The sequence below is a fragment of the Podarcis pityusensis genome, assembly GCF_964106645.2.
Source record: "Podarcis pityusensis genome assembly, chromosome: 6".
NCBI lineage: Eukaryota > Metazoa > Chordata > Lepidosauria > Squamata > Lacertidae > Podarcis > Podarcis pityusensis.
This window is the reverse complement of record NC_138030.1, coordinates 20656927-20684615: the sequence shown is the minus strand read 5'-3', so window position 1 is coordinate 20684615 and position 27689 is coordinate 20656927. Positions and strand designations below refer to the sequence as shown.

Below are 27689 nucleotides of genomic sequence, written 5' to 3'. Positions count from 1 at the left end.
AAATGGCACAGTCCAGAAATCCAGGTAGTGGATTGTTTTTGCTGGAACAGCACAACCAATAGCTGCAATCCCAAATGTTTCCACATTGCATGTGAAGCACACCCACTTCCCACAATCCTTGCCCTCCAACCCTTACCAATTGTTAACTGTGACCAAGATGTGCATGTGAGTCCTAGAGGCAGAGGTTGAATCCCTATCATTTCCTTATACTTCTGGTTAGATTTTTTTGTTTGGAACTACTGCAGCAGAACTGAATTTCGGAGCATTTCACATTTGCTACTCGTCTAGTGATGCCTGCTTGCACTTACTTGAAAGGGTGGACACCAGAACCTTTGTGCCTCAGTTTGCCTTTGTGCTTAGTATGGAAGCTGCAAGACAAAAAACCCAGATGTACAATTAGCTAAGAGACGACCTCTCCTCCGTTTATGTCTTTTATACTTTCACTTCCCCGTAAGCTATAGGCAGCTTATGAAGCTTGACAAAAACAATATTAAAATATAAAACAAAGGCATTAAGGTTCACTAAAAGGACAGCAGAATTGAAGTAGAGGCAAGAGACAGAGGAGGAGAGAGAACCTACCCCCCCCCAATACAGAATAATTGAAAGGGACCCTGTGGATCATCTAATAGTCCAACTCCCTGCAATGCAGGAATATGGACCCATACAGGGTTCAAACCTGTGACCTTGGCATCATCAGCACCACTCTCTAACCAACTAAGCTAACCAGCAAGGCACACTATTCCCACCAAAAGCCAATATGGAAAGGGAGGGCTTTGTACTTTCTACATACATTTGTTGTTGGTTAAGAACAAGATGGGTATAATGTGAAGTACTAAAAAGTTTCTGGCCCCTTTCAACATGTTTTTTGCTCTCTAGAGTTTCTCACTTTTTGTTTCCACACAGTAACAAAAATGAAATATAACATAAGCACTAGAGCAGCAGAGGTCCTCCCCACCCACAACCCATGTAGCTACTTCAGGTCTAGTTTTCGGAAGCAGCAGACGAGGAAGGAAACCTGCTTCTTGGTTTTACTACTTCGGACTGCAGGGCAAGCATTCCTAGCAATTCCCATGAACAAAAAGCGAGAATGTAACGGAGAAGGGCTCCATCCTAGCTGTGCCAATGGCACGCCCGTTTTCTAAATGTAGGGATTTATTTATTTATGGGTTTTGTTGCTGTTAGTTATGGAACAGGAATATTCTGCCCAGCTGTAGGCTGAAGTGGTATAGTCCAGGCACAAGTCCACTGTACCATCAGCTGGTTTTGACGACGAGGCCCACATCTTTAAATATTCCAAAGCAGGGCAATAATGAAACAAGTAATAATTCCCTTAGAGAATTATTGGTGCTCAAGATATGGGTTGGGAAAGCATTACTGTGGGAATCCCAAAGAATGTGGTAGGCAAGAGAAAGCATCTCTTTGCACTGCTAAGAATTTCCAACAGCCTCATAGTTTGTATGGCCAACTTGCCCAAGCTAATAATAATAATAACCCCACCCCCACCCCACCCCAGAAACTACTTCTTAAGGTTTGCGAATCCAGTATAGGTGGAGGAGTACCTTATCTTGTTACAGTCACATTCCTCTGGTCGCTTCTTCTTCAAATGACCTCTCACCTCCCTTAGGTTTTTAATTTTATTTTGTAGAGTTTCAATCTAGCAACAGCAGAAAGTAAGGACACAAGGGAAAGCTGTAAGATGCATTGGTTAGAGTTCTACTATCCTCTCACCCAACTGGTGTCAATAACACACACACGCACCCTTTTAACATCTTCATAAACACAACCCCAATAAGGCCCCATAAGAGCTACACATTTAAAGCAGTATTGCACCACTTTAAACAAACATGGCTTTCCCCAATGAATCCTGGGAGCTTTGGTTTGTTATGGGTGTCTGAGACCTGTTAGAAGACCCCTATTCTCACACAGCTATAGTTCTTGGAGAGTTTTAACACTCAACCTGTCTTCCCAGAAAACACTGGGGATCGTAGCTCTGTGAGCAGAGCAAAGGAGTCCTAACAGCTCTCCGCATCCTTAATAAACTACAGTTCCCAGGATCCTTTGGGGGATGGCACGACTGTTTAAAGCCAGGGGTGGCCGACCAAAGTTGTTGACCTTTTTTTAGGACTGATGTTGTTGACCTTTTTTTAACTGACACTGACCGGATTACGCCCCCTCCCGAAACGGACTTTGGACATGCCTGGTTTAAAGTGGTACAATACTGCTTTAATTGTATAGTGCAGATGGGTTCTCAGTCTCTTGTTGCACTTTCACCCCTCTTTGAAAAACCAAGAGATTTAAGCTGCTGTACCAAATTTTCCTCTCTAGCCAGAAGCCAAGCTTGACAGCTGCATCCTTCAGTCTGTTAAGTGACGGACATTTGGAACTGCAGAAGAAATAAGAGCAATTTCTAGCTAGCTATTAGCTTGAATTGGCACTTGCTTTCCCTCAGGAAGATCATCGTACTTGCATCATTGCACTGCGGAGGGGAGAGCTGCATTTCTACTATTTGCAAGAAACCTTCCTAATCCTCAAAAGATGCAATATGTCAGGCACTAAGTAGGCAAACTAACACTAGCTCTTACAGTAATTTGTTGAAAATGTTGGAATAGATTGGGAGTCTCTTTAAAGACAAGGGCTGATGGTCATGTTTTTTCTTTGCCTTGTTTTAAAAAGATAAGAACAGGCACGAGGCTATGCCTATGTCTGAAGTTGTAATGAGAGAAGTATCTTGTCTCTCATTACAGAGTGATGGGGCTACACAAGTTCTTATTAGTTATTTATTACATTTATATCTCACCTTTCCTCCAAGGAGCTCAAGGTGGCATACATAGTTCTGCCTTCCCCTCCATTTTATTCTCCCAACAACCCTGTAAGGCAGATGTTAGGCTGAGAGACTGTGACTGGCCCAAGGTCATCAAGTGTGCTTCATGGTTTAGTGAGGACCAGAACCCTGGTCTCCCAGTCCTAGTCTGACACTCTAACCACTACACCACACTGGATCTAGACATGGCAGAGCACACATTTTGGGGCGTAAGGTCCCTGTTTGAACTGTGGGATCTCCAATTAAATCACATCAAACTGCAGGGATAGGAAATATTTTAGAAAGCTACTGCTAGGCAGAATACACAGCACTGGTTTAGAATAAATCTTTAGTCTGAATGCAAAGGTTGCAGGAGGGGAGAGATCAGAAAGAAGAGGATGTATTCATCCATTTTTCTGCACCCTCTTGGGGTGGCATTTATGCTGATTATATTATAGGGATGTTACTCTCTAAACATTTTTAACAGAAACACAAGGTGGGTTTCCTCATTTTTGCATGATAATATTGAATGTGTCTCTGCTATTTCTAAGCATGATACAACCTTCCTTTTCATTTTCCATGGTTGATTACTTCTATTTTCAAAATGGCTGTCATTGATTTTCTAACACTGGGCATATCGGTCAATACTGTTCAGAAATCACTACGACAACGATTCAGATCAAAAGCCCTTCCATGGACCAAGGGAAACCCTTAGGTGCATCCTTTTTACAAAAATACACTCAACAAAGTGGTAAACCACCATGCACAAAACAGTGAGAAAAGCTATAATGTAGCACTACAGTGGTACCTCGCAAGACGAATGCCTCGCAAGACGAAAAACGCGCAAGACGAAAGAGTTTTTCGTTTTTTGAGTTGCTTCGCAAGACGAATTTCCCTATGGGCTTGTTTCGCAAGATGAAAACGTCTTGCGAGTTTGTTTCCTTTTTCTTAAAACCGTTAATACCGTTAAAACCGTGCTTCGCAAGACGAAAAAAATCGCAAGACGAAAAAAATCGCAGAACGAATTAATTTCGTCTTGCGAGGCACCACTGTATTTCAAAGGAATTTCTGTATAGCAGCAACAATTTCTTTTGGCAGGAAGGAGCTACCAGTCTCTGCCTTCAAAGGCGAAACTGTCTGCAGACTCTGACCTGGAGATGATGGGAAAGTGTGTGTGGGGGGGGGGGGGATATACTGTCAAGACTATCCATCTTCATTTGCTGCATTTGCTTAAAAAGAAAACAGATCAATTAACACAGTGAAGAGGCTTAGCACCTGGTCTCATTCTACGAAACATTTCAAGAGACCAGCAGCATCTAAACATTTTACAGCTGACCAAGCGGCACTCACTCAAAAGCTGACAGCTGTCCAGTTACTGCTTCTCCTTGATACCTTTGATCATGCTGCCACCTTTTGTTAAAAAGAATGCGGACAGCACACAATTTAGAAGAGGTAGATTCTCGGGGGCTGGAACCTACAACCTTGTCAGGCAAGTCTGCCTGAGATATTATGCAAAGTCTGGCTAAGGGTCTGCAGCCTCCCAGTTTTGTTAAGGCATCAAGATTTGCTAGTGTCTAGGAATGCAAATCAAGTGGCGTTTCCCGTGTGTGCCAGTATATATGCAGCTGTCAAAACCACTCACCTCATGGTCTATATGAAGCTTATGGTCCTTCCAAGCTTGCAGTGATTTGTACAGATCTGTGTCACACTGAACAGTGTCATTCTCTAAGATGTAACATCTGGGAAGAGGGAGAAAAGGTCACTGGACTGGCCAGCAGAGCAACGACTGGAAAAGGCAACATACCATAGCTGTCAACTTTCAGATTTGAAAATAAGGGATCAGCAGCCTCACCTGTCCCGGGGACAGTCTACGGGATATCTAACAATCCAGGATAGCAGCGGGAAGCGGCGATGGAATAAGGGAATTTCCCGCAAAAAAAGGGAAGATTGACAGCTATGCAACATACTTACTCTAGAAGAAAGCATCAAGCTCATGAACAGGGGTGCAAAATGGCCCCCCAAAGGTGACATACAGCATTTGACCATTGTTAAGATGTGTATGTGTTAAGAAGCATCGCAATCTATTTTATAATCCCTTCCCCCACTTTGGAAACAGGAGCTGCGATCAAGCCATTCTTTTAGCCCTTGGAATTCACAATGTTGTCCTTAATGGGCATACATTGTAGTATTTCAGTGTCCATGATAGAGCTTCCACTACATAGTAGCTTATATTTCCCAATCATCTTGAAAACTGATTTGAGAGTTAAATTGGACAGATGTGGTCCTCAACATGCCCATAAACTCTCTTGGATTAGAGCAGCGGGTAAAATTTAACACCCTGCTCTTTCATTTGTTCCATCAGCAGAAACATTGCAGCTTGCCAGATGGAACTATCCCCCTTTCTCCTCCTGCTTTCTGTTCTGGGGACTCTCCCATAGCTATTTTTGGGGGGGTGGGGGAAGCCCCATTGTGCAAGCAGAAGACCTTGTTCAGGGCCTGGTTAGGTGAATTCTGCCCACTGTCTTGTATTTTGCATTTCACTTTTAAAAATAAAATAAAATGTATAAACAACTTGATCAAAATGTTCTCCAAGCAGCGTACTAATAAAAAGAAAATAGGTGAAATCCCCAAAATAATTAAAAACAAATCTCTACACTCTTAACAAACTACACTTCACAGGATGCTTTAGGAGAAGCCATGACTGTTTAAACAGGTTTAATAGTGCTTTAAATGCACAGTGCAGATGGGGCCTTGCCACTCTACAAAGTGGCACATATACTGCTGTAATGGTAATTTCAACTATGCTTCAGTAGGACTTACCTATGTGTCACTTTTATTAAGTTAGGGGCTGCATTCTCCAAAATGCTGCCTGTTCCACTGTATTCCTCCACATCCTTATCATCCTTATCATCGTCTTCTCCTTCAGCATCTTTATCATATTTGTTCTTAGCTGTGATATTTCTGGGTAAGACGGGCTGGTAGCCATCCTCCAAATCCAAGTTGTACACCTCTCCATCAAGCTCAACAGCCACCGAACGAATTGAGCGACTCCGAATATAGCTTGCCTTGTATTCTGTGGAAAGGAGGACAAAACAGAGCTTGCCTTTCCCTGTCTTAATACAGCATATGTGGGTTTGACATGCAGGAAAGTGTTTGGAAAACTGACTCAGAGGTTAAGTCAGAAATGGCCAAGTTCTCTGATCCTGGGGAACACACTAATTCTTCAGATTGCAGTCTGGTTCCAGAGGTAAGAGACCAGCCCTTGCAGATGTGGTCAGGTTTTATCATAAAATCAGCACTGCTGTGGAAGTCTTAGAGATTATGGGGCACATGCCATTCAGTATGCTCAGGACATCACATGAAAATCAACATGGAAATATGGAAACATCTCTCTTATCCTACAACTCCAGCAAACAACGTTGTCTTCCTTACAAGTAAAACTCATCTATCTCCTACCACAATAACATTTGACAGGGTTGACAGAAGCCAGACAATTGCTTTAGTGGGCAAGAGCAGGGTTTCTCAAACTTGGGTCTCCAGCTGTTTTTGGACTACAACTCCCATCATCCCTAGCTAGCAGAACCAGTGATCGAGGATGATGGGAATTTTAGTCCAAAAACAGCTGGAGACCCAAATTTAGGAAACCCTGGGCTAGATGCCCACAAGATGTCTGTTGGACCTCCCAGGCTGAGATTATCTTTCTGCTGGTGTGGGATTAGACAAACCTCTAGGTTGCATTTTTATACACAACCAGTATCAGTCCATTAGTTAAAGTATTGGAATCAGTTAAGTCCCACCTTTGCTATGGAATCATCCTGAGGACTTGAGCAAACCTCTTGCCCGCCAAATTTCCCACCTGCAATTTGAGAATAATAAACCCTAAGTAGGTTCCCATGAGAAAGCAAAAATAAAGATGGGCAAGAGCTTTGTAAAATTGTGTTATATACATGAGTATCAGCAGCAGGAAGAACAGCAGCAGCAGCATAAGCAGTAGTATATTGGGTGTGTGTGGATTTTTAAAAACAGAATGTTTCTATGCGTCTTCTTCTTTGGCAATCCATCATGGCCGAATAAGATTGTCTTGCATGAACACGGTCTTAACGGTGTGCCCGTAAGTGACTGTGGAGGCCAGTTCTGGATCCACATGTCCTTCCACAGTGGGGACATAAGAACTGAGAAACAGTTTCTACGCAAATGGAATTCTGGTTCTAAATGCAGCATAAGGGGTCTCTATAGTATAGTGTATTTTAAAATGGGGTTTCAGAGTTTTTAGGGGTTTTTGAATGTTTTATGTAGTTTTTCAATTTCATTGTTCTGCATGGGACAATGGCAATAAAGATATCGTATATGTTGATCATGGTGAGGATTTGCCAAACATACCTTTGTTTCTCTGCATGAAATAATGCTGTAAAGAATTTCTGTCTAATAATTTACTTACAGCCACGAGGTGGCAGTAGACACCCAGAATACTGAAAGGAAGATATGAGAATTATGTCCGTTGCCAACAACTTATGCCAAATAACAACTGTCTCTTTAAGAACCCTTTAGGGAGTTGCTGGTGGCCTTTCCTTAAAATTTCCTCAGATACAGAATCCTTAACTTTCCCCATGGAGACAAATCAGAGACACACCTGAGTTAAAGAACATGGTTTTCTCATTTATCCTCTCTACCTGGTTTCTCTTGATTTCAACTCCATTCTAAAAAATCAAGCAGGTTTTAAACTTCCTATCTTTAAGCTCTAGGTCCAGGACCATGATTCAATATTTCTCTGCTGCTTGTATTTTCTCTCCCATTCAGACAAGCAAACTTCCTAAGTGAAGCTCTGCATAGTCTGGGCTGCAAAAGCTCTTTCCTCTGGGCACAGAAAGCCCAATCAACTCAGCAGGTGCACCTCCACAGGCACATACCTCCACATGTGGTGGGAGTGTCCCAAAATCCAACTATTCTGGACAACAGCCATACAAGAAATATGTAAAATAACTAAGCAAGTAATAGACATCACCCCAGAATTGGCCCTACTAAACATCTTCCAAGACAACAATGCCCATTTACACCACAAAGAACTCATAACCCACCTGCTCTCAGCAGCCAGAAACACCATAACCAGACACTGGAGAGACCTGTCAGGAGTAAGCATGGACCACTGGTACCAAATAGTATGGGAAACAGCCCTACTAGAAAAATTAACTAATAAACTGAAACTGACACGGGGACAAACAGAAGAAGACGCCTTCACCCCGGTATGGCTCCCCTTTATCACATACACAGCCCAACAGGACAATGACAATAATCCACCAACAGCATACAAATCAATATGGCTAACCTGATCCAAAACACCCACCCACCTCACTCACACACGAAAACAAAGATCACCACAGCCAATCACAAGCAAACAATCACACCCTAGGCCAACCCCAACCTCTCTCACCACCAAAGGAACACAAGTGAACAACACAAGCAACGCTGACACCAAACTCTACATACATTAAACATAATAGAAATACCGCCACCCGACCCCACCCCCATCCATCTTCCCTCTCTCCACCCCCCCTTTCTTTTTTCTTCTTCTCCCCCTAATGCCTCAACAAATGAAACGGATTTGTAAAAATGTTACATGAAAAAAAAAATACGAGGCACTACACTTCTGTAAAACAAGAAAATCCTTAATAAAATATTAAAAAAAAAAAAAAATTCAGCAGGGTTGAATACTGCTGGGCTACCCTTGCAAGCTCACTGTCAGCTGTGTCAGCTTACACCTCTCTTAACAAAAGAGTTGTGTGGTTTAATAGCAGAGCCATCTGCTTTGCGTGCAGAAGATACCAGGTTCAATCCCTGGCATTTCCAGGCAGGGCTGGGAGAAACCAGTTTGAAATTCTGGAGACCTGCTGCCAATCAGTATAAAGATGAACCAGTGGGCTGTGTCAGTATCATGAAGTTTGCTGTGGTCACACTCCTGATCAATAGCTGTTGCTGGCATTGTTTTAGGGCAGGGATCAGCAACCTTTTCCAGCAGGGAGCCGGTCCACCATTCCTCAGACCATGTGCTGGGCTGCGCTATATTTTTGGGGGGGGCGAAATGATCAAATTCCTATGCCCCACAAATAACCCAGAGATGCATTTTAAATAAAAGGACACATTCTCCTCATGTAAAAACACACTGATTCCTGGACTGTCCACAGACCAGATTGAGAAGGCGATTGGCTGCATCTGGCCCCCAGGCCTTAAGTTGCCTACCCCTGTTTTAGGGGGAAAGGCAAAGCAAAATGACATCAGAGTGGCTGGAGTAACCCAGTATATTGGACATTACGAAGGTGGAGGGGAAAGTTTGACATACCTTTTCAGTGTTGGCCCCTCTCATTTTTAGTAATGTTTGACTCTCACCAGATGGCTTTGCACAAGCTACTCTTTCCCAGTCTCCATCACCCTCCCTTTATCAGCAGCACTGAGATAATATTACTACTACTACTACTACTACTAATAATAATAATAATAATAATACTGACCTACCTTTAAGGATTATGCCAAGGCCTACTGAAGGGAGTATATGAGAAATGCTACATAAATACAAATTTATATCTGAAGTACTTATTATCGCAATTATTTCAACCCCTGTCCTAATTACTCCTCACACTGAATCATCATTTCGCACTGTTTTCAGCACACTGAGCTGATGAGTTCACTCGAGCTTTTTCACCACCTGGGACTCAGGCTTTCCACCTGAGGTTCAGCCAGGTGAATCATAGCTCAAGGGGGAGAAATAGGTTCTAATTTATGGAACATTTGACTAAAATGTGGGAACTCCCTTCCTTTTCAATACATAGAGGAAGTCCCAAGGAGCTACACCCAAATAGTTATAAGAAACAAAGGGAGGCTTTCTTAGCAAGAACCAACTTCCTTTTGTTGTTGACCTTCTTTCTCTGTATGCATGAGCTGCCAATTTTTCTTTTCTTCCAAATATGTCAATACTGAACAAAATGTTATTTTTTTAAAAAAAAAATCCAACAACCAATGGGAGATACATGTGTAAATATTTGTACAAGTTGAATGGAGGAGAGGGTATTTGAATATATATATATTTAAATGATGGCTTCATTTTCAGCTTCAAATCGCTATGAATGCCTATATCTAAGCTAGAAGAAGAAGAAGAAGAAGAAGAGTAGTAGTAGCAGTAGTTTGGATTTGATATCCTGCTTTATCACTACCCTAAGGAGTCTCAAAGTGGCTAACATTCTCCTTTCCCTTCCTCCCCCACCACAAACACTCTGTGAGGTGAGTGGGGCTGAGAGACTTCAGAGAAGTGTGACTGGCCCAAGGTCACCCAGCAGCTGCAGGTGGAGGAGCGGAGACGCGAAACCGGTTCCCCAGATTATGAGACTACTGCTCTTACCCACTACACCACACTGGTTAGTTGGTAAATCCAACTGGCTTTTGGGTCCCTTTTTAGATCCAGGAGCCAGTGTATTTCTTTCTTTCTCTGTCTTTTACTGTCATTTGGTCATCTGTGGGGAACCTCTGGTTCTCCAGATGTTGCTGAACTGTGACATCCATCAGCTCTAGAAAGCATGGCAAGTGGCATGGGATGATGGGCATTGATGTTCCAGGAACACCTGGAGGGCCAAAGGTTCCCCACACCTGCATTAGGCTGACTCCCTCACAAGCCAATAGTGTAGTAGCAAAACAGGGAGATGAACTGTTGTTTCTGTGTTGTGTGATGAGATTCCAGGAACAACACCTGGAATAATTACAATAATTGCAGTGGAAAAGGAGGCAATGCTTTATAAGGAAAAGATAAACTTTGCATCTTGCACAAGCATGATCAGCATTCAGGTTGCTATTAACTGTTCTTTAAGTACTCATCATTCACACCTGATTACTAGAATGCACCTGCCAAGCCAATTGCTTGTATCTCAGAGCATGGGTAAATGATGGTTCTCTCAGGAAAAAGCAGAGGGACTGAAATGAATCCCACAGTTTCCTTATCCTAGGATTTCCCCCACAACATTCTTTCTGCATAAAGCAGAAAGGTTTGAATATCTGATGAACAATGGAAGAGCCGTCCCATTTCTTACCACTGAATGACTAGGTTGGACTAAGCAGTGGACACTTCATGACTATTATAATTTATTTATTCATTAAAAAAAAACTAAATTAAAAAACAGCTCTTCTACACACTGCAAAAATTAACATATTAGCACAAGTCAGCCATACCTCATGCCTTCAACATAACTTATTCTCAGTAAATATTGAAACATCATAATTCCCTCCAAAGAAGAAAAATTACTTCCATATGTTGTTATTCCAAATCACATTAATTTGACTAAGCACTAGTCAATAATTAATTAACCACCCACCCAATCAAATAGTCAGCAGTGTTCTCCAGAAGCTAGTTTAAGCTTTCTCCTGGTGCTGATGAAAATCCCAACATTCCTGGAACTAGAAAAAGTTTGTGGCCCACAAAACCTCTGCCCCCCCCCAAAAAAACACAACAACAACAACAACAACAATTTGCTGTTGGCAGTAGTTTGCTTTTTTAAAAATAAAAAATAAAAAAAAAATCTGGCCACTATTATTCTTGTTATTAAATTTCTATCCTGTCCTCCTTAAGCAGCCACAACCAGGTAGCAGAAACAATCCAATTAAAAATAAGATGAAAACATGTCCCATGGTGCTCTGCTGTCCTGCTGCTGTGTTTCTGCAGGTATGACTATGTGGTGTGCATATCTGACAAATGTGTGTGTGTGCTAAAGGAGCAGCAACAGGCCGTTAACATGTCGCCCTCCAAGAGTTGGCCAATCTCGAATGAGGCTTTCGGGGCTGAAAATATCAACCCTCCTTGTTGTACGACAAACCAATGAACTACTGTGCATTTACTGCATGAACGAAATATTGTTTGGAAAGGCACTTGGGTTTCTGACACCTGTAAACTGAGATAACCACATGGTTAACTGGAGTGTTGTGAGGATTTGGAAAGGTTCCAATAAATTATTTGCCTATGCTTGATCTGCGTAAAGTACCATAAGTGATGATATTCTGCCCCACTTAAGTGTAACTTTTTAGGTATACTCTGCCTCCCACTTTAAGCATAACTTTGTCAAATTAAGTGCCTCCTGCTTAAATTTAACTTTGTCAAATTAAGTGCCTCCTGATCAAATTAAGTGCCTCCTGATTTCCTGCTTGGCAGGGGGTTGGACTCGATGGCCCTTGTGGTCTCTTCCAACTCTATGATTCTATGATTCTCCAGAAGTCGCTAGTGAGTCCATGCAACTGTGCTCACTGTTCCAGGGCGTCTTCGTTCAAGAACAAGTTAATTGAACTACAGCTCAAGCATTATTTAAAGATTATCTGTAGTACCACAAATTCCAAGCAGCAAGAGTAGCTGGCAATTTCACCTGAGAACCAATGATTTTATTCACCTAAAAATTAGCTTAGCAGTTACTAATCAGCTTGCAAGGCAAATATAAAGGAAGAAAATCAATTTAAACTCCCTGTTTGAAGCTTGTGCCAGGTCATTACCGAGAAAGCCTAATCTGCTGAATAATTAAGGCTCTGCATTTGTGGAGCGAGGCGAAGGAAACTTTACAGACGAATAATAATTCTGAGCTGCTGTTTTGGCTCTTTTAATCTATAATTAGACTATGCACTTCAAATATAGATATTAACCTGACTCAAGTTTAAAAGGAGAGCCTGTGGAATAGGCTATGTCAAAAAAAGCACCTGGGCTTTGACAAGGAAAGTCATTCTGTTTGGGAGGCAACTCTGGTTCAATGTCAACAGCGGCACCTGTCGTTCAACCCGAGAAGAGAATATTACAAGCAAGCAGCTTTGAGAACAAGCAAGTCCACCCAACGTAATTAATGATGCTGTAACACCCATGCTCTGCTTGCTTGTTCTCCCATCAGCACACAGAGGGGAAAGTAGGGACAAGTTCCCTGGCATCATGTCCCTTGCCAGCCCTGCCTTCTGCACATTAGTTGAAGAGATCTGAAAGAGGGAACTGCTCTAAGGCTCTTGATCATGCACGATTCTAAATAGTGCAGTGAGCCCATTCACAAAGAACAGGCTCTGTGCTACAGACCTTCCTGAATGACAGCTGGGCCCTGTCAGGCACAGCTAGGATGATCTCCATGTTGGTGGAAGCAGGACCAGAGGAATAAACCATTTCTACACATGTCGCTTTGGGTGCCGTCACTTGTTACCTCTTTGATACGCAGCTGCACTTGGAAGGCTATTATTCTGTTGCTCAAAAGGAACTTGACCTCACAGGACTAGAATGACCTGTGCAGCCTGCAAAGTAGATCCCCAAGTCAGCTTTTGTGCAGCCTGCCAGCTGCTGTACTGCTACTTTTGAAGCAGGCACAACAAGCATTTGGGTGTGACCTCAGTTGTGCTCGTCATAGCCCAGAAGTAACATTGGGCTTCTAATTAACTCCGGGGTTTTCTTTAATTTTATTTAAAGCTTGGCAAATGCTTGGAAATTATCCCACGCTCTTTCATACTTATCTGATCATACTTTTCTTTCCTATTGGATGTTAACTTTAGTTTGTTCTGAATGTCATACTGTGTTTTGGTTACTGTAAGGTGTCTTGAATTTGATGGGAAGTTTGGGCTAAAGACTTTCAAATAAACACACAGTATATACATAACAGACATGTAAATTTGAAATGTGGTTGAGCAAGGTTCACATAGGTATTTGAAGTGCATGAACAATTCTGGGCCAGGATACCTAAAGGACTTTCTCCTTCCATGCAAGCCTGCCTACCAAATACCATATTTTTTGCTCTATAGGACGTACCCGACCATAGGATGCACCGTCTTTTAGAGGGAGAGAACAAGAAAAAAAAATTCTCCCCCTCCCTGGAACGGAGCCCCTTCCATTTCTGCTCCCGCTTGGCTGAAGGGGCGCTGCGCAGCTCTCCCTCTCTGCTGAAGCCAGGACAGTCCTGCTCTCCCGGCTTCAGCCTCTGGAGCACAGCGGGACCTCCCACTGTGTTCCGGAGGCTTCAGGCGGCTATCCCTGAAGCCTTCGGAGCACAGTGCGAGTTCCCACTGCGCTCCGGAGGCTTCAGGTTCCTTTCGCTGAAGCCAGGAGTGTCTTGCTCTCCCGGCTTCAGCAAAGGAACCCGAAGCCTCCAGAGCGCAGCGGGACCTCCTGCTGTGTTCCAGAGGCTTCAGGCGGCTATCCCTGAAGCCTGGAGAGCGAGAGGGGTCGGTGCGCACCGACCCCTCTCGCTCTCCAGGCTGCAGCGAAAGCAACGCGAAGCCTCCGGAGCGCGGAGGGAGTGCTCTCTCTGTGCTTCGGAGGCTTCGTGTTGCTATCGCTGAAGCCAAGGAGCCTGCATTCGCTCCATAGGATGCACACACATTTCCCCTTAATTTTTGGAGGGGAAAAAGTACGTCCTATAGAGCAAAAAATACGGTAGGTTCTCCTTGGCAGCACAGGTGCAGCTGGTAAAGACATTGGAGCCTTCTCAGTGGCTGCACTTCGTTGTGCAACTCCCTGTTCAATGAGGCTCATCTCGCCACACCTTCCAGTTTTGATGGCCTTCGGCAATTTTGCAAAGACCTTCCCTTTCTGGGCAGGGTCTTGGCCAGTCAAGTTTAAGCTCCTTTGCACTTGTATTCTTCCATTTTAACTTCTAATATTTCTTATTGTTGAGATGTCATTTCTGATTTTTCAATATGTCATAAGCTACCTTAAGCACTTTATTTAAAAATATGGGATTTGAATGAATACACCCCCCCCCACCCCAGTCGTACCTTGGAAGTTGAACGTAATCCGTTCCGGAAGTCCATTTGACCTCCAAAACATTCGGAAACCAAAGTGTGGCTTCTGATTGGCTTCAGGAAGCTCCTGCAGCCAATCGGAACCTGCAGAAGCCCCATTGGACATTTGGCTTCCAAAAATAGTTTGCAAACCGGAACAGTCACTTCTGGGTTTGCGGCATTTAAGAGCCAAAACGTTCGAGAACTAAGCTGTTCAAAAACCAAGCTACGACTGTGTGTGTGTGTGTAGTTTAATTATTCAGGTCAGGTTTTTCTCCACCATGCAAAGAGACAAGAAACATGACCGTTTACTTACTCTTCTTGGAGAAGAGCTTCTTTCGCCGCCCGATGGGGCTCAGCTTGTATTCGTTCTCCTCGCAGTAGCAGTCCTCATTGTTCCTGCTGTAGTACTTGGGCATGAGGTTGGAGACACCTTTGCTGCTTCCTGGAGCGGTAAGGCTGGCCATCCCTTTGCATTTGTGCAGCTTGAGCCTCCCGCTGGCATCTTCCATGCACTGCCATTTCTGAAACGGAAGGGAAATGTTCCCAAAATGGCATGATAGAGGCAAATGTTCTTCTACGTACTTTGGACATTCAAAGTTGGTTGGTAGTATTCTCAGAAGATCAAATCACAATTATCTGTCCCATAGCAGATGTTGTTAATTCGACAGAAACATGATAGTGGTGTAGAAGAGCTACGGGGTGTGTGTGTGTCACATTTGGCAACCAATGCACCCCCTTGGCTTTCAGATAGTACATGGATAGATGAGTCTAAAAAGCCAGGGACACAAATGTTCATGGCCCTCCAGTGACTATGGTGGCTCATTTACCAGAGGCTTAGTTGGGTTAGAATCAAGTATACCAGGCATAGGCAACCCTCGGCCCTCCAGATGTTTTGGCCTACAACTCCCATGATCCCTAGCTAACAGGACCAGTGGTCAGGGATGATGGGCATTGTAGTCCAAAACATCTGGAGGGCTGAAGGTTGCCTATGCCTGAAGTATACATTTCCAGACTTTTATACATAAATAAAAGGACATTTTATCAATTTCCCAAAGACTAAAAATAATGTTGCATGTCCAGGTTTAACCAACTCATCAAAATGCAACACTGAATATTGTCTTGTGCAATATTATGCATGTTTACTCAAAAGCAACATCCACTGTATTTACGGGCCTGACCTCCTAGTAAGTGTGTTCTGGTTTGATGCCTTAGTGTGAAACTCTGTATCTACTTTTCTGAGAGTAAAGTCTACTGAACTCAGTAGGAAATACTTTTCAGTAGACATTATTATTTTGTTGAAGTCCCCCTTCCTCAATCAAGACAGTTGTTGATGGCTCATATTCCTATGCCTTGTTGATATGAAGGAGAAGTGAAAATCTCCCCATTTCAGCTGCTATGAAAACTTGGGATATGCTTAAAAGATACTTAAATCCATCAATATCCGCAATGGGTTTTTTAGTTAAAATGAAATGTTAAACATAGCAAAGTAATCTGAAATTTTAGGTATGAAGTGGTTAAGACTTCTAAGGTGCTTTAAAACATTGACGCTGTATGAGATTTAATGAATTTAAGAGGGACTTCAATGGTCAGAATTTGCAACATCCAATATTTTCAACTGAGAAGTTACATGAACAGTGAAATCACAAACTTTAATGAGCATCTCTGCCTGAAATTGATTATTATCAGTACAAGTTCAAAAGGATTGTTAACAACTATTCCAGCTAATTGTGACGGAGGCAATACAGAGTGGAAATAAATTTAAAGCATGATGTGAAATGAAGCCAGGTTCAACAAGTATGGAAACAGACTGGATTGTGGTGGTAGTGTTGTTTTTAAGTAGAGCAACAAATTCTATTTGTAATATTAAAAGCTTTTAAGATAATGCTGCTACTGAACATTAAACAAGACGAACAAGATAAATAAGGCCAATATTGTTTTCAAATATAAGACAAGGAGATGGAGGTTGTTTCTAAAGTACCTAGCTTCCATATAATCTAGGTTTTTATAGACAAGACCAGCTCCTTAGTTTGTGGCCAAGAAGCTACAATGAACTACTATGAACTCGCACTCTAAACCCCTATATAACTGGCGCCTGATGGTCCATCTCTTTAAAACAAGCTAGTGTCTTCATTCTGCATCAGTAGCAGTCTGTGAGCTGTCTTCAAGGGCAAAGAAGTAACAGAAGTAAAGTCTTACATTCACAAAGGCAACATGGACCTAGCACTGAAGGCACAGATACACAAACAGAATTCACATAAGTATCAGTGGATGCAGAATGCTGATTGGTTCGTGTGTATGTGTTGGAGGCGGGGCAGGGAGAAAATTGGGTGGGTGTGGGGAATGGAATATCATGGTGGATGAAGGAGGGCAAAACCAACTGACTGAAACACAGGCGCTCTCTTAACTGCAACTTTTTGTTGCAGATCCATCTTGCTTCCTAAAGAAAAGATTGTCTGTAGGTGATACACATCAAATGTACAACTACTGAGTAGAATCAGGGAAAAATCTTGATGGGAAGGGCAATAATGACCATGTCTGTGCTTTTTTCTTTCATCCAAGTCTGTTGCTATTTAACCTCTGAAGATGATTTGTTGGGGGGGGGAGGCGCAAATATCTTGTGATTGGATTCAATAAACTAAATATGCAATAAAACAGACATATTTCAGTTTTAAATATTAAAGGCTGTCTCTGTTGGTGTTCCAAGTTATGCTGTAGTCTAAAAATATTACCCTCTGGATCCCAATTATTCTGTTATAAATTTCTGGATTTATGACTCTGTACCATTGGGAAGGATTTTCCAAACTTCTTGTTCTTGTTTTCCGAAGACAGGGACACAGCTCTTACTTGAAGCAACTGTTTACAGCTGGTCATGGCTTTGAGCTAAAGTGAGACTGCATACGATTTCTTTAATTAAAGCAAAACATTTTTTATTTTATTTTTTGGCAACAGCTTTTCCCTGCTACGTTTTAGTTGCGAAGAATAAATATGTATTTTCTGCTATCAGTTCTTGCTGAAACCGGTTACCTCCAGTCACTACTGGCTGCAAAATGGTTGTGTTACTGGTGCAAACACCTGCTTGGGTAGTTCTTGTTATACCCCTGAGGGCATATCCTTCCTAATGCTCTACACTTACACTAATGCAAGCATTTTAAATCTGAGTTATTTAAAACTAACTTGTTCTGCTTTTCTTTCCCCCCCTCTCTTTTAAAAAAAAGATCTTCTGGAGTGCTTTTCTGCAGCAATGTCTGAGTGTTCGTGCAACTAATGCAATCTTTAGGCAGCATTAACTGAACCACAGTTTCCAGTTCACAAGAAGAGTTAAGTTTCACTTTATTCTGCACTAGTTCAGCCACATATGGAACACTGTGTCCTTGGGTCTGGGCAAACCATACTTGAAGGAGACAAGTGAAGCCATTGTCATTTGGAATGGATTCAAAGGAGAACAGGAAAAGACAGTCAAGGGTATGGAGAATAGGCCCTTTGAGCAGAGCCAGCCCTACCATTAGGCAGAGTGAGGCAAACGCCTCAGGCAGCAGACACAGTTGGGTGGTAGCATTACCTCCCTGGCCATTCCCCTCCACTGAAAGGCAGAGCTGTTCCTCCTACATGGCCTGTCCTACACTCCCTTCACTAGCCATCTGCCTCAGCTGCAGTGAGGATGTTGTCTCATCACTAGTGCTGAGGCAAAATTAAGCAGCCTGTCCGGTCAGCTTCTGTACACAAAACGGGGGACATCATCTTTGCTGTTGCCTCAGACAGCAAAATGTATTAGGCTGGCACTCCCTATTACAGGGGTCAGCAAACTTTTTCAGTAGGGGGCCGGTCCACTGTCCCTCAGACCTTGGGGGGGGGGCAGACTATATTTTGAAAGAAAAAAGAATGAATTCCTATGCCCCACAAATAACCCAGAGATGCATTTTAAATAAAAGCACACATTCTACGCATGTAAAAACACGCTGATTCGCGGGCCGGATTTAGAAGGCGATTGGGCTGGATCCGGCCCCCAGGCCTTAGTTTGCCTGCCTATGCCCTATTATAATCAATATGCCACCAATTCAAATTGCTGGTTTTGACCTATAAAGCCTTTTAAACAGCTTATGAACCCCCATATGAACCAACCCAGAAAAATCGATCAGAATCAAGTAAGAAAGTCTAAATCGTTTCTGCAATCATAGAGATTTTTCAAACGGCCCCTAGTGTGATGGTATCAATTTCTGAATAGGAACAGTGCAGTACTGATCTTGTGCCACATGCCTCTCCCCAAAGTGCCAATTAATACATGCAAAATAGCTATGGCCCTTCTTGAAGTATTTTACACACTGTGTCAGTTTTGTCACCTGCGTGAGAGCCCCAGTAAATTCCTACTTTATTACCCTATAAAGTATGCAAGTCAAAGGTCTCAGTCATTTCTGCTGTGTCACGCATGAAGAATTCCTATAGAGGAAAATCACAAAACTAGTATATTACTTTGGTGACATCAAACAGGCCCTATATTCGCACTCTGACACCTTCAGCAGTCAGGAGGGCATAACTTAAGAAGGAAGCAGTCGATCAGGTCCTGGCAAGGGTAAAGGGATAGGCCTGGAGGCTGCAGATAATACACTGGGATATGTCAGTCAGTTTCTTCCACTGATTAAACCAATTTCTTTGCTCAGCTCTGCTAAGTTCTTAATGCAAGTAAGGTTTATTTAAATGCAATTAAAAGGGAATTTGGCCTTTTGTAGTAATGCCTCACTGTTATTAGCTGTAAGCAACTATGTTCCTCTGTAACTGCATGTAAGCTTCTAACTCCTCCACTTCATTCCAATAACATATTCATTAAAGCAACTCGACAGATGCAGCATGATAATATTAATAGCTGAAGAGAGTCCAGCGAACTGCAGGAAATTGCAACTGTTGCTAACACCCCCCAATAAAACTATTTCTAAGAAAGTGTTATTAATGTTATCCCTCACATCACTGACTTATACAGATGAGTATATGGAAGTTTGTGGTCTAAAATCCCAAATAGCACTCAGTCTTTATTCTAGTAACGGCAGCCAGAATTTGCCCCAAAATGGGAGGAAGCAACAGCTGGCTACTAGGCAAACATATTTAGCCAGAGTTTGCATGCTATTTTAACTCTTCTTTTAAAAACCAATACTGTTTCAGACTTCAATGGCATATGGTATTAATTTTGTTTTCTTTCTGGAAAGAATGTGGCACTGGGCACAATATTATGACAAAAGGTCAAGAGAACTTAAAGAGGACCAAAATTCGATTTTGACAATATGAACAGTTAGGCTTGACTTAAGTGATCTTGGTTTACATGTCTGAAGAATATGTGTGTTTTGCTAAAACATTTCTACAAATATCTGAAAACTGTCTTGCATAGGAAGATACTAGTTTTGTGATTTAATATTGCAATTCACACCTTCCATTTAAGTGTGGATGCCCATGTTTAGTTAAAGTTTGCATAAACTACCAATGTCAGAGTATTGTAGGAAGAAATCCTCCTTTTCCCATAAGCTCGCATGCCATTATGTCACCTAATTTCCTTAGCGGGTCCTGGTCCTTTAATATTTGCATAGCCCCCATTGCCAGACACACACCAGATTTTGTATTTCTGTTGAGAAGCCTTGACCTCCTTCCAAATCCCCTGCCTCCACTCAAGTGGCTTTGCATCGCTGCCCTTCACAGCTTTCCTGCAACTGCAGCAATTACAGATGTTAACTCAAACTCATTACTCGGGGCCCCAATCAGGGATAAATAGCTGTGACCTTCCTGGAAGGATTTTTCTATTACTGGATGCAGTTTGCTTGTTTCGGTAACTCGACACACAGTCTTAATCTTAGAACACTGTTACATCAATGAAAAGGCACAGAAACAAAGGATACAATCCTAAACACATTCATCCAGAAGTAAGTCCCACTGAACTCAGTAGGGCTTATTCGTGAGCATACATGTACGGGATTGTGCTGTTAATCAGTATAAAGGTAAAGATGGCAGAAAGTGAAGAGGAATTAAAGAACCTTTTAATGAGAGTGAAAGAGGAGAGCGCAAAATATGGTCTGAAGCTCAACATAAAAAAAACGAAGATCATGGCCACTGGTCCCATCACCTCCTGGCAAATAGAAGGGGAAGAAATGGAGGCAGTGAGAGATTTTACTTTCTTGGGCTCCATGATCACTGCAGATGGTGACAGCAGTCACGAAATTAAAAGACACCTGCTCCTTGGGAGAAAGGCGATGGCAAAGCTAGACAGCATCTTAAAAAGCAGAGACATCACCTTGCCAACAAAGGTCCGTATAGTTAAAGCCATGGTTTTCCCCGTAGTGATGTATGGAAGTGAGAGCTGGACCAAAAAGAAGGCTGACCGCCGAAGAATTGATGCTTTTGAATTATGGTGCTGGAGGGGACTCTTGAGAATCCCATGGACTGCAAGAAGATCAAACACATCCATTCTTAAGGAAATCAGCCCTGAGTGGTCAATGGAAGGACAGATCGTGAAGCTGAGGCTCCAATACTTTGGCCACCTCATGAGAAGAGAAGACTCCCTGGAAAAGACCCTGATGTTGGGAAAGATGGAGGGCACAAGGAGACGGGGACGACAGAGGACGAGATGGTTGGACATTGTTCTCGAAGCCACAAACATGAGTCTAACCAAACTGTGGGAGGCAGTGGAAGACAGGAGTGTCTGGCGTGCTCTGGTCCATGGGGTCATGAAGTGTCAGACACGACTAAACGACTAAACAACAACAACAAAAGGTAAAGGGACCCCTGACCATTAGGTCCAGTTGTGACTGACTCTGGGGTTGCAGCACTCATGTCGCTTTATTGGCAGAGGGAGCCGGTGTACAGCATGTGGCTAGCATGACTAAGCCGCTTCTGGCAAACCAGAGTAGTGCACAGAAGCGCCGTTTACCTTCCCGCCAGAGTGGTACCTTATCTACTTGCAGTTTGACATGCTTTCGAACTGCTAGGTTGGCAGGAGCAGGGACCGAGCAATGGGAGCTCACCCCGTCGCAGGGATTCGAACCGCTGACCTTCTGATTAGCAAGCCCTAGGCTCTGTGGTTTAACCCACAGCGCCACCCGCGTCCCGTTAATCAGTATAGCCAGCCTTAATTTAAACACGTGGAACACCACATGTACTGGGTCCAAAGGAGCACTTCACTCTGGTCCCCTCCTCAGAAATAAGAAGTGCAGCTTGCCCATTTACTGGCACCATGGTTTTTTTCTGTTTCTCCCACTCCCCCCACCCCCACCTTGGGTTCAGCTTGTGTTCTGGGGGTAGTCGCTTGGTATGGATGATCTCGGCCACCATATTCAGGATCCTGGGAGAATGTTTCCATCAGCCTAATTGGCCTCATCTGAAGGTTTTGCCTTCCTCATAGCAATCGTCACACCTTTGGTGGGTTAGGCATTGGGTAAAGCCTTTAGTCATGGTAGGAGAGGTTGCAAGTTTCTGCCTGCCCCTCTGGGGAACCGGGGTATCCCATTAAAGGGATCAAGGAAGAAGTGCTTCTGTCCAGATGCCCAGGCAGAGACTAAAGCCATAGCACTCAATGCAGGCAAGAAGACACCTAACTTGATGTATGTTATAGGGCTTCCCCAACTCTGGATTGACCCCTAGAAAACATCTAGCAAGCGGGCTGGTTGATATAGGATATGTCCAATGCCTAAGCCTCATCTCCTTACATCTGTAATCAATAAAGTTGGGGTCAAATTCAGTGCAAAAGAATGTTGTCATGTGTGGTCCTTTGATCTCAGGTGGAGGGGCAGTTTCATGCCACTTTGGCATGCAACAGGCCACTGGTCCAGATGGGTCATTGGTCTGGGAGACTTCTGGGGAGGTGCCTCCGGTAATGGCGGAATTCCTCTGACCGGGAGGAATCTGCTCCGTGGGAATCTGGGTCTGGCCGCCACGGCGAAGGCGGAGACCCGTTAAAATCACAGGCGGGAGAAGCCTGTGAGCGTGGGATTCGGCGGGCACCTTTTGCGCCTCCCCCACTCCTGGGGAACCCCGGTTTTTTTGGGCTCCGGAGCGACGTGGGGTGAGCGGCGCGGTGCATCGAATCGTCTGCTTCTTCCATGGAGCGAAGCCGCATAGCTGTTGCCGGAGAGCGCTGACCTTTTCCTGTGGACAATTTGACTTTAAAGTAATTACCCGTGAGTAGAGCTGAAGCGGAAGAATTGGATTTCTAAATATTTAATTTGGTATCGTAACGGGGAGGTTCAAAACAGGAAGTCCGCCTTCCCCTTTTGTAAATAGACTGAGGCAATGAAGTTGCAAGCTGGAGTCCTGGAAAGTCTTTTGTAAAAGATTAAATTTCCATCGGTAAAGAACATTAAACCCCCTCTTAGAGGCAGGAGAAGAGAGGGGGAAGTTGCGGATTGAGTATGCCTGTGGGAGAGCGCGAAGAGATTTAAAACACCGCCGCTCTGACCCTGGAAACGGGCTGCTAGTAGGACTGACGTATTTTGGAATGTTAATTGACAGCATTTAGAACGTTCATTGACAGCTAGTTAAACAAGAGAAATACATTGTTTCTACTGCCTCCGGCTGCTTTAAAAAGGAGTAAAAGTACCTGAAAATTGAAACTAATTTGAAACTAATTTTGGATTGTTTAAAAGAGGATACTATTAACTATTACAAATAGAAACTGTTTCCTCCTAGTGGAAGCCTTTGAAACCGGTTGCTTTACAAGAGCTGGGCTAGGGAAATTTCCAGCTGCAAGTTAAAAACCATGAGACTCTGGGACTGACCTTGAATCTTTTAAGTGTTATGGTAAATGGAAGAGGAAAAACAGACCAGTCAACTGCTGACAAAACATTAAGGTCTGGGAGGACTTGGCAACAATCCAGGAGAGGTCCATCATCAGGCCCCCCTGCTCCTTCTGTTGCAGCCTTTGTACCAGTATATTTAAAACCAAGAGGAATGACGACAGAAGAGGCTTTAGTGGCTGCATTATATAAGATAAATGACTCACTGGATCAGCTTAACAGGAAAATGGACATGATAAATGCGAAAGTGGATGTTTCAATTACTAAAATTAACTTAAATACAGAAAGTACAAATAATACCAATACAGAAACCACCCAGAAATTGATACCGGAACCTACTTTGATACGGCAAACTGCGGAGGAAGCCAGGGAAAAAGCTGTTGTTGCTGAATGTAAAGTAACACAACTGGAGAGAAAGAGAAAGAGAGCCCCAGCCCTACAGAGGCAATTTGATGAACATAAGTTGACACTTGCTATGACTGAACTTAAAGAAAAACAGACGAATTTGAGGATTAGAGTTCAACTTTGGTGGACATGCCCAAGGATTAAGACACTTTGGGATATGATTCATAACGAAATGAAAAAGGTATTTAAATATACCCTTTTGAAGAAACCAAAGGCCTTTCTCCTGGGCATGGTCGGCCAATTGGTGTTAAAGAAGGATAGAACTTTTTTCACGTATGCAACAATAGCAGCAAGAATACACATTGTGAAGTACTGGAAGACACAAGATTTATCTATTCGGGAAGAATGGCAGATGAAGTTGATGGACTATATGGAATTGGCGGAAACGACTGGCAGAAATCCGAGACCAGGGAGAAGAGTCGGTGGAAGAAGATTGGAAAAAGTTTAAGACTATTTATAGAAATACTGTAAAAATAATGAATGTTAGAAAAATGTTGGAATGACGTTATATGGCTTTAGTAGAAATGCTATAAGGAATCAAGTATAAATAGATTAATAGAGTATTAAAGGGAAAAATAAGGTTAGAATATGTTAAGATAATTATAGGATAGAAAACAGAGGAAGATGGAAAGGAATTGCTGAAACAACTAACAGAAGTAGAATACAAAAAGGGAGGTGTGAGGAGGTCGTGGAAATAAGGGAATGAAAGTTAAGATATTGAAACTGTTTTGTGTTTTAAATGGTTTGTGTCTTGTTTTGTTAGTCTTATGTTTTTTTTCCCTGTTTTGTTATGTTTAAACGGTTGGAAAATTAATAAATATTTTTTTTAAAAAAAACAACAGATGGGTCATTGGTCTGATCCAGTACCCCTTCTTATGTTCTTAACACAGCAAAGGCCTGGAGTTGTACGCTATTCAGCATAAAAATGTCACATATTTAACCTCTTGCACCTCAGATTTACAATTCTCCTTCTCTGTGCTTGAATGCACTTATGAGTACGAACGTGTCCTTTATCACGTATGTAAGCCTTGCAGCTGAAGACAGCACTTAATGTGTTTCACAGAATGGACTCTAGTACCGATAAGCTTCTGCCACAATGAACTTGTTGGCTTTAAGTTGCCACTATTCTTTTTTTCCCTTTTCAAAAGTGTTTTGAAAAACTAACCCAAAAGACAAACCTCCAAAGTGCAGTGAATAATTTATTTGAGGAACAGGGGCGGTGGGGAATCACTTAAGAAATAACCAGAGTGTTTCGTGTAAGCCACTCATCCTCAAGGGCAATTTTGATCCTACTCTCTCCCTCCGGGGAGGGGGGGGGAGAGACGCTGCTCTCTTTATACTACTCGGAATATGCTTAGCACCTTGTAAAAAAACACTTTGTGGTGGAGGAAGTGAGTTGCTGCCTGAATCTATCCACAGCTGCAAGCAAGTTTCAGGGAAGCATAAGGTGAGCTTCAGGGATTCTTCAACGGTATATCAAGGGGCAGCTTCAAATATTAGCTTCAATCAGTCACAGGAACAATCAGGTACAGTTAAGAAGTATACTCTGGAAATGTGATCCCCAGTCTCATACCAGACTTTAAAATCAGATCGTTAATTAGTTGTTTAAAATGAAGAGTCTTATAGGTGGAGTTCACACGTTTTCAAGGATGGAACTCTGTTGGTTATCTGCCACTTATCACCAGCAGGTACTTATCTCATTGGAAAGTGTTCTTTAGTGCTTGACAGACAATGGAAGATGTAGAAGTTTCTGTCGTACAAAGAAGCATTTGTAGACCAGCAGTGAGGTAGAGGTGTTCAAAAACAGTTATGGAAGCTTTCACAAAGTTTGCAGAATGCCAAAGACAGAGAGGTGTCAAAGACTGGAGTATGGACCTAAAACAACTGTTCATCTGACACAGTGAAACTGTTCTTGAGATCTTATACAGGAGTTACACATTTTCAAGTCATCTCATCCTTGCTATGCAGTGCCTGCCTGATTTATTAAAATGACAATAAGTATAAAGCTCAGTTCAACGTGCTGGTTTTGACCCAGAAAGTCTCATGACCCCAATATGAGCTTACTCAGACCCTTTGGTCTTCACCAGAGGCCCTGCCCCCAGGTGCCCCTTCTGAGGGAAAAAGTTGGAGGGTGGAAATGAGGGAGAGGGTGTTCTCAGACTGTGAGGTCTGCCTGGTGCCATCATTAACATCCTTTTGGCACCAAGTAGAAACCTATATTATCTCCTAGGCATTTGATAGCTTATGATTACTTTGCTGTTTATTGGTTATATGCTTTTGCTGCTCTTTTATAAGTTTTATGGGCTTATTGCATGGTAATGTGTTTTTAAAAATCTATTCTATGCTTTATGCTCTTAAAATTGTGTAGGTTGCTTAGAGACCCCTTAAGCGTCAAGTGGCCAATAAACTGACCATCATCCAAATTCAATACAAGAATGAATTCACCCTGAAAGCCTTCCAGTCAAGTGGATGAAACCACAGGAACAAAATCTGTACAAACTTTGCAAAATTATTGGAACAGAGTTTTCACTCAACTGTTATGATGATGCTACACTACAGCTTCTGGGAATGCTGTACAGATGAGAGATGTTACCGTAACTGGCTCTTAAAAGAGCTTACTAAGCAGACAGAAGTGTCTGTTTCAGGATGCAGGGCTGAGAAAGATCTTGTTCCTAAGGCTTTAGAGCGCTGTTGCCAGTCAGGATAAAGCTAGACAAGACAATTGCATGTACATTACACCTCAAGGTTTGCTTGTCTAGGGGTGGGTGGGTGTTGTTGTTATTTTAAATCAAAAGCAGTCACAGGAGACTGCAATTCTGAGCAAAACACCTGCATGGTGAAGTGAGAGAGAACTGCTCTTTTTCCCCCCTCTACTGATTTTTCTGCTCAGCACCAGCTGTTTTTCAGGTAACTCTGTTTCTTCCCTCCTCCAACCTACCCCTTAACATGGGAAAGCTGTGGGGTCGTGGTGGTTATGATTAGAATAACTGCTGGAGGAGAAAAGGATTTAAGAGCCTTTCCACCTAGAACTGGCCTGCCCCTCTAGATTATAGCCTCCTGTAGCTGCATTTGGATTTAAGTAGTGGTGGGAATCCCTGGAGGAAAGTGCATAGGCAACAGCTACCCAGATGTACAGTATCCATGGGTATGGAATGCAGGTGGATCTGGCATGGCAAGTTCTACCTCCAGCTGATATGCATTCATCCAGATGTCTATAAAGAGTCCTTGCATGGATGGCTCTATGCACGTGTTTGGGAACTGTCTGTAGGTGTTGCATGTACAACTGGGAACCACACAATCAAGAAACAGCTTTATGCATGGTTGCCCTTTACAGATGTCTGATGCCCATGAATTGGGAGTGCTGCTACGCCTGATCTATATGGGCTTACTGAACGGGCAGATAGGGTTAGTCAAGACCAAATATCTTATTCCGTATAAAGGAAGCTCCCTACATTCTGATGCATAGCTACACAGATCATATAGATATGCATATCTTTGTGAAACTAAGCAATGTGAAAAAATAATAATGATTTTTTGGGTGAGCTACAGTATATAAAAAACCCACCATAAAAGGTTAGCAATACAGAGGTGTAAGAGCAGTTTTATCTTTCAGACACATTCTCCACACCCCACAAAGAGACTTGTTTTTTTGCCTAGATAGAGCAACAGGTGTACAAGAGGGCTTGATATATGATGGGGAGGGTGACTATTTGAAAATCAGCCCTGACTCTAATCAACTTGATTGCTGCAGGTTCTGTTGATGTCTTTGTTGCTCAATTCCATCTCGTGCTGAACTGCCCAAATCAATTCACACTGAAAAGCCTTAAAACAATCCTTCTATTCCTTGACGACTAATACATAGATGACAGCATTTTTTATCATTTCCCTCTTTGCCAGCAGTAGGGTTATTTTTACTCACTATCCACAGACATCAGATAAACATTCTATTATCC

General features: G+C 42.7%; 1 protein-coding gene across 3 annotated transcripts in view; it reads right to left on the bottom strand.

The window, feature by feature from the left end:
* Positions 1-27689, bottom strand: part of SULF2 (sulfatase 2) — a 286446-nt gene that overhangs the window by 6815 nt on the left and 251942 nt on the right. For all 3 annotated transcript variants that reach the window (XM_081011117.1, XM_081011116.1, XM_081011118.1), the window contains 5 exons: positions 14880-15087; positions 5621-5873; positions 4443-4539; positions 1560-1654; positions 309-368 (listed from right to left, as the gene is read on the bottom strand). In XM_081011117.1, the coding sequence (XP_080867243.1) occupies positions 309-368; positions 1560-1654; positions 4443-4539; positions 5621-5873; positions 14880-15087 (713 nt within the window). The remainder of the gene's footprint in view (positions 1-308; positions 369-1559; positions 1655-4442; positions 4540-5620; positions 5874-14879; positions 15088-27689) is intronic.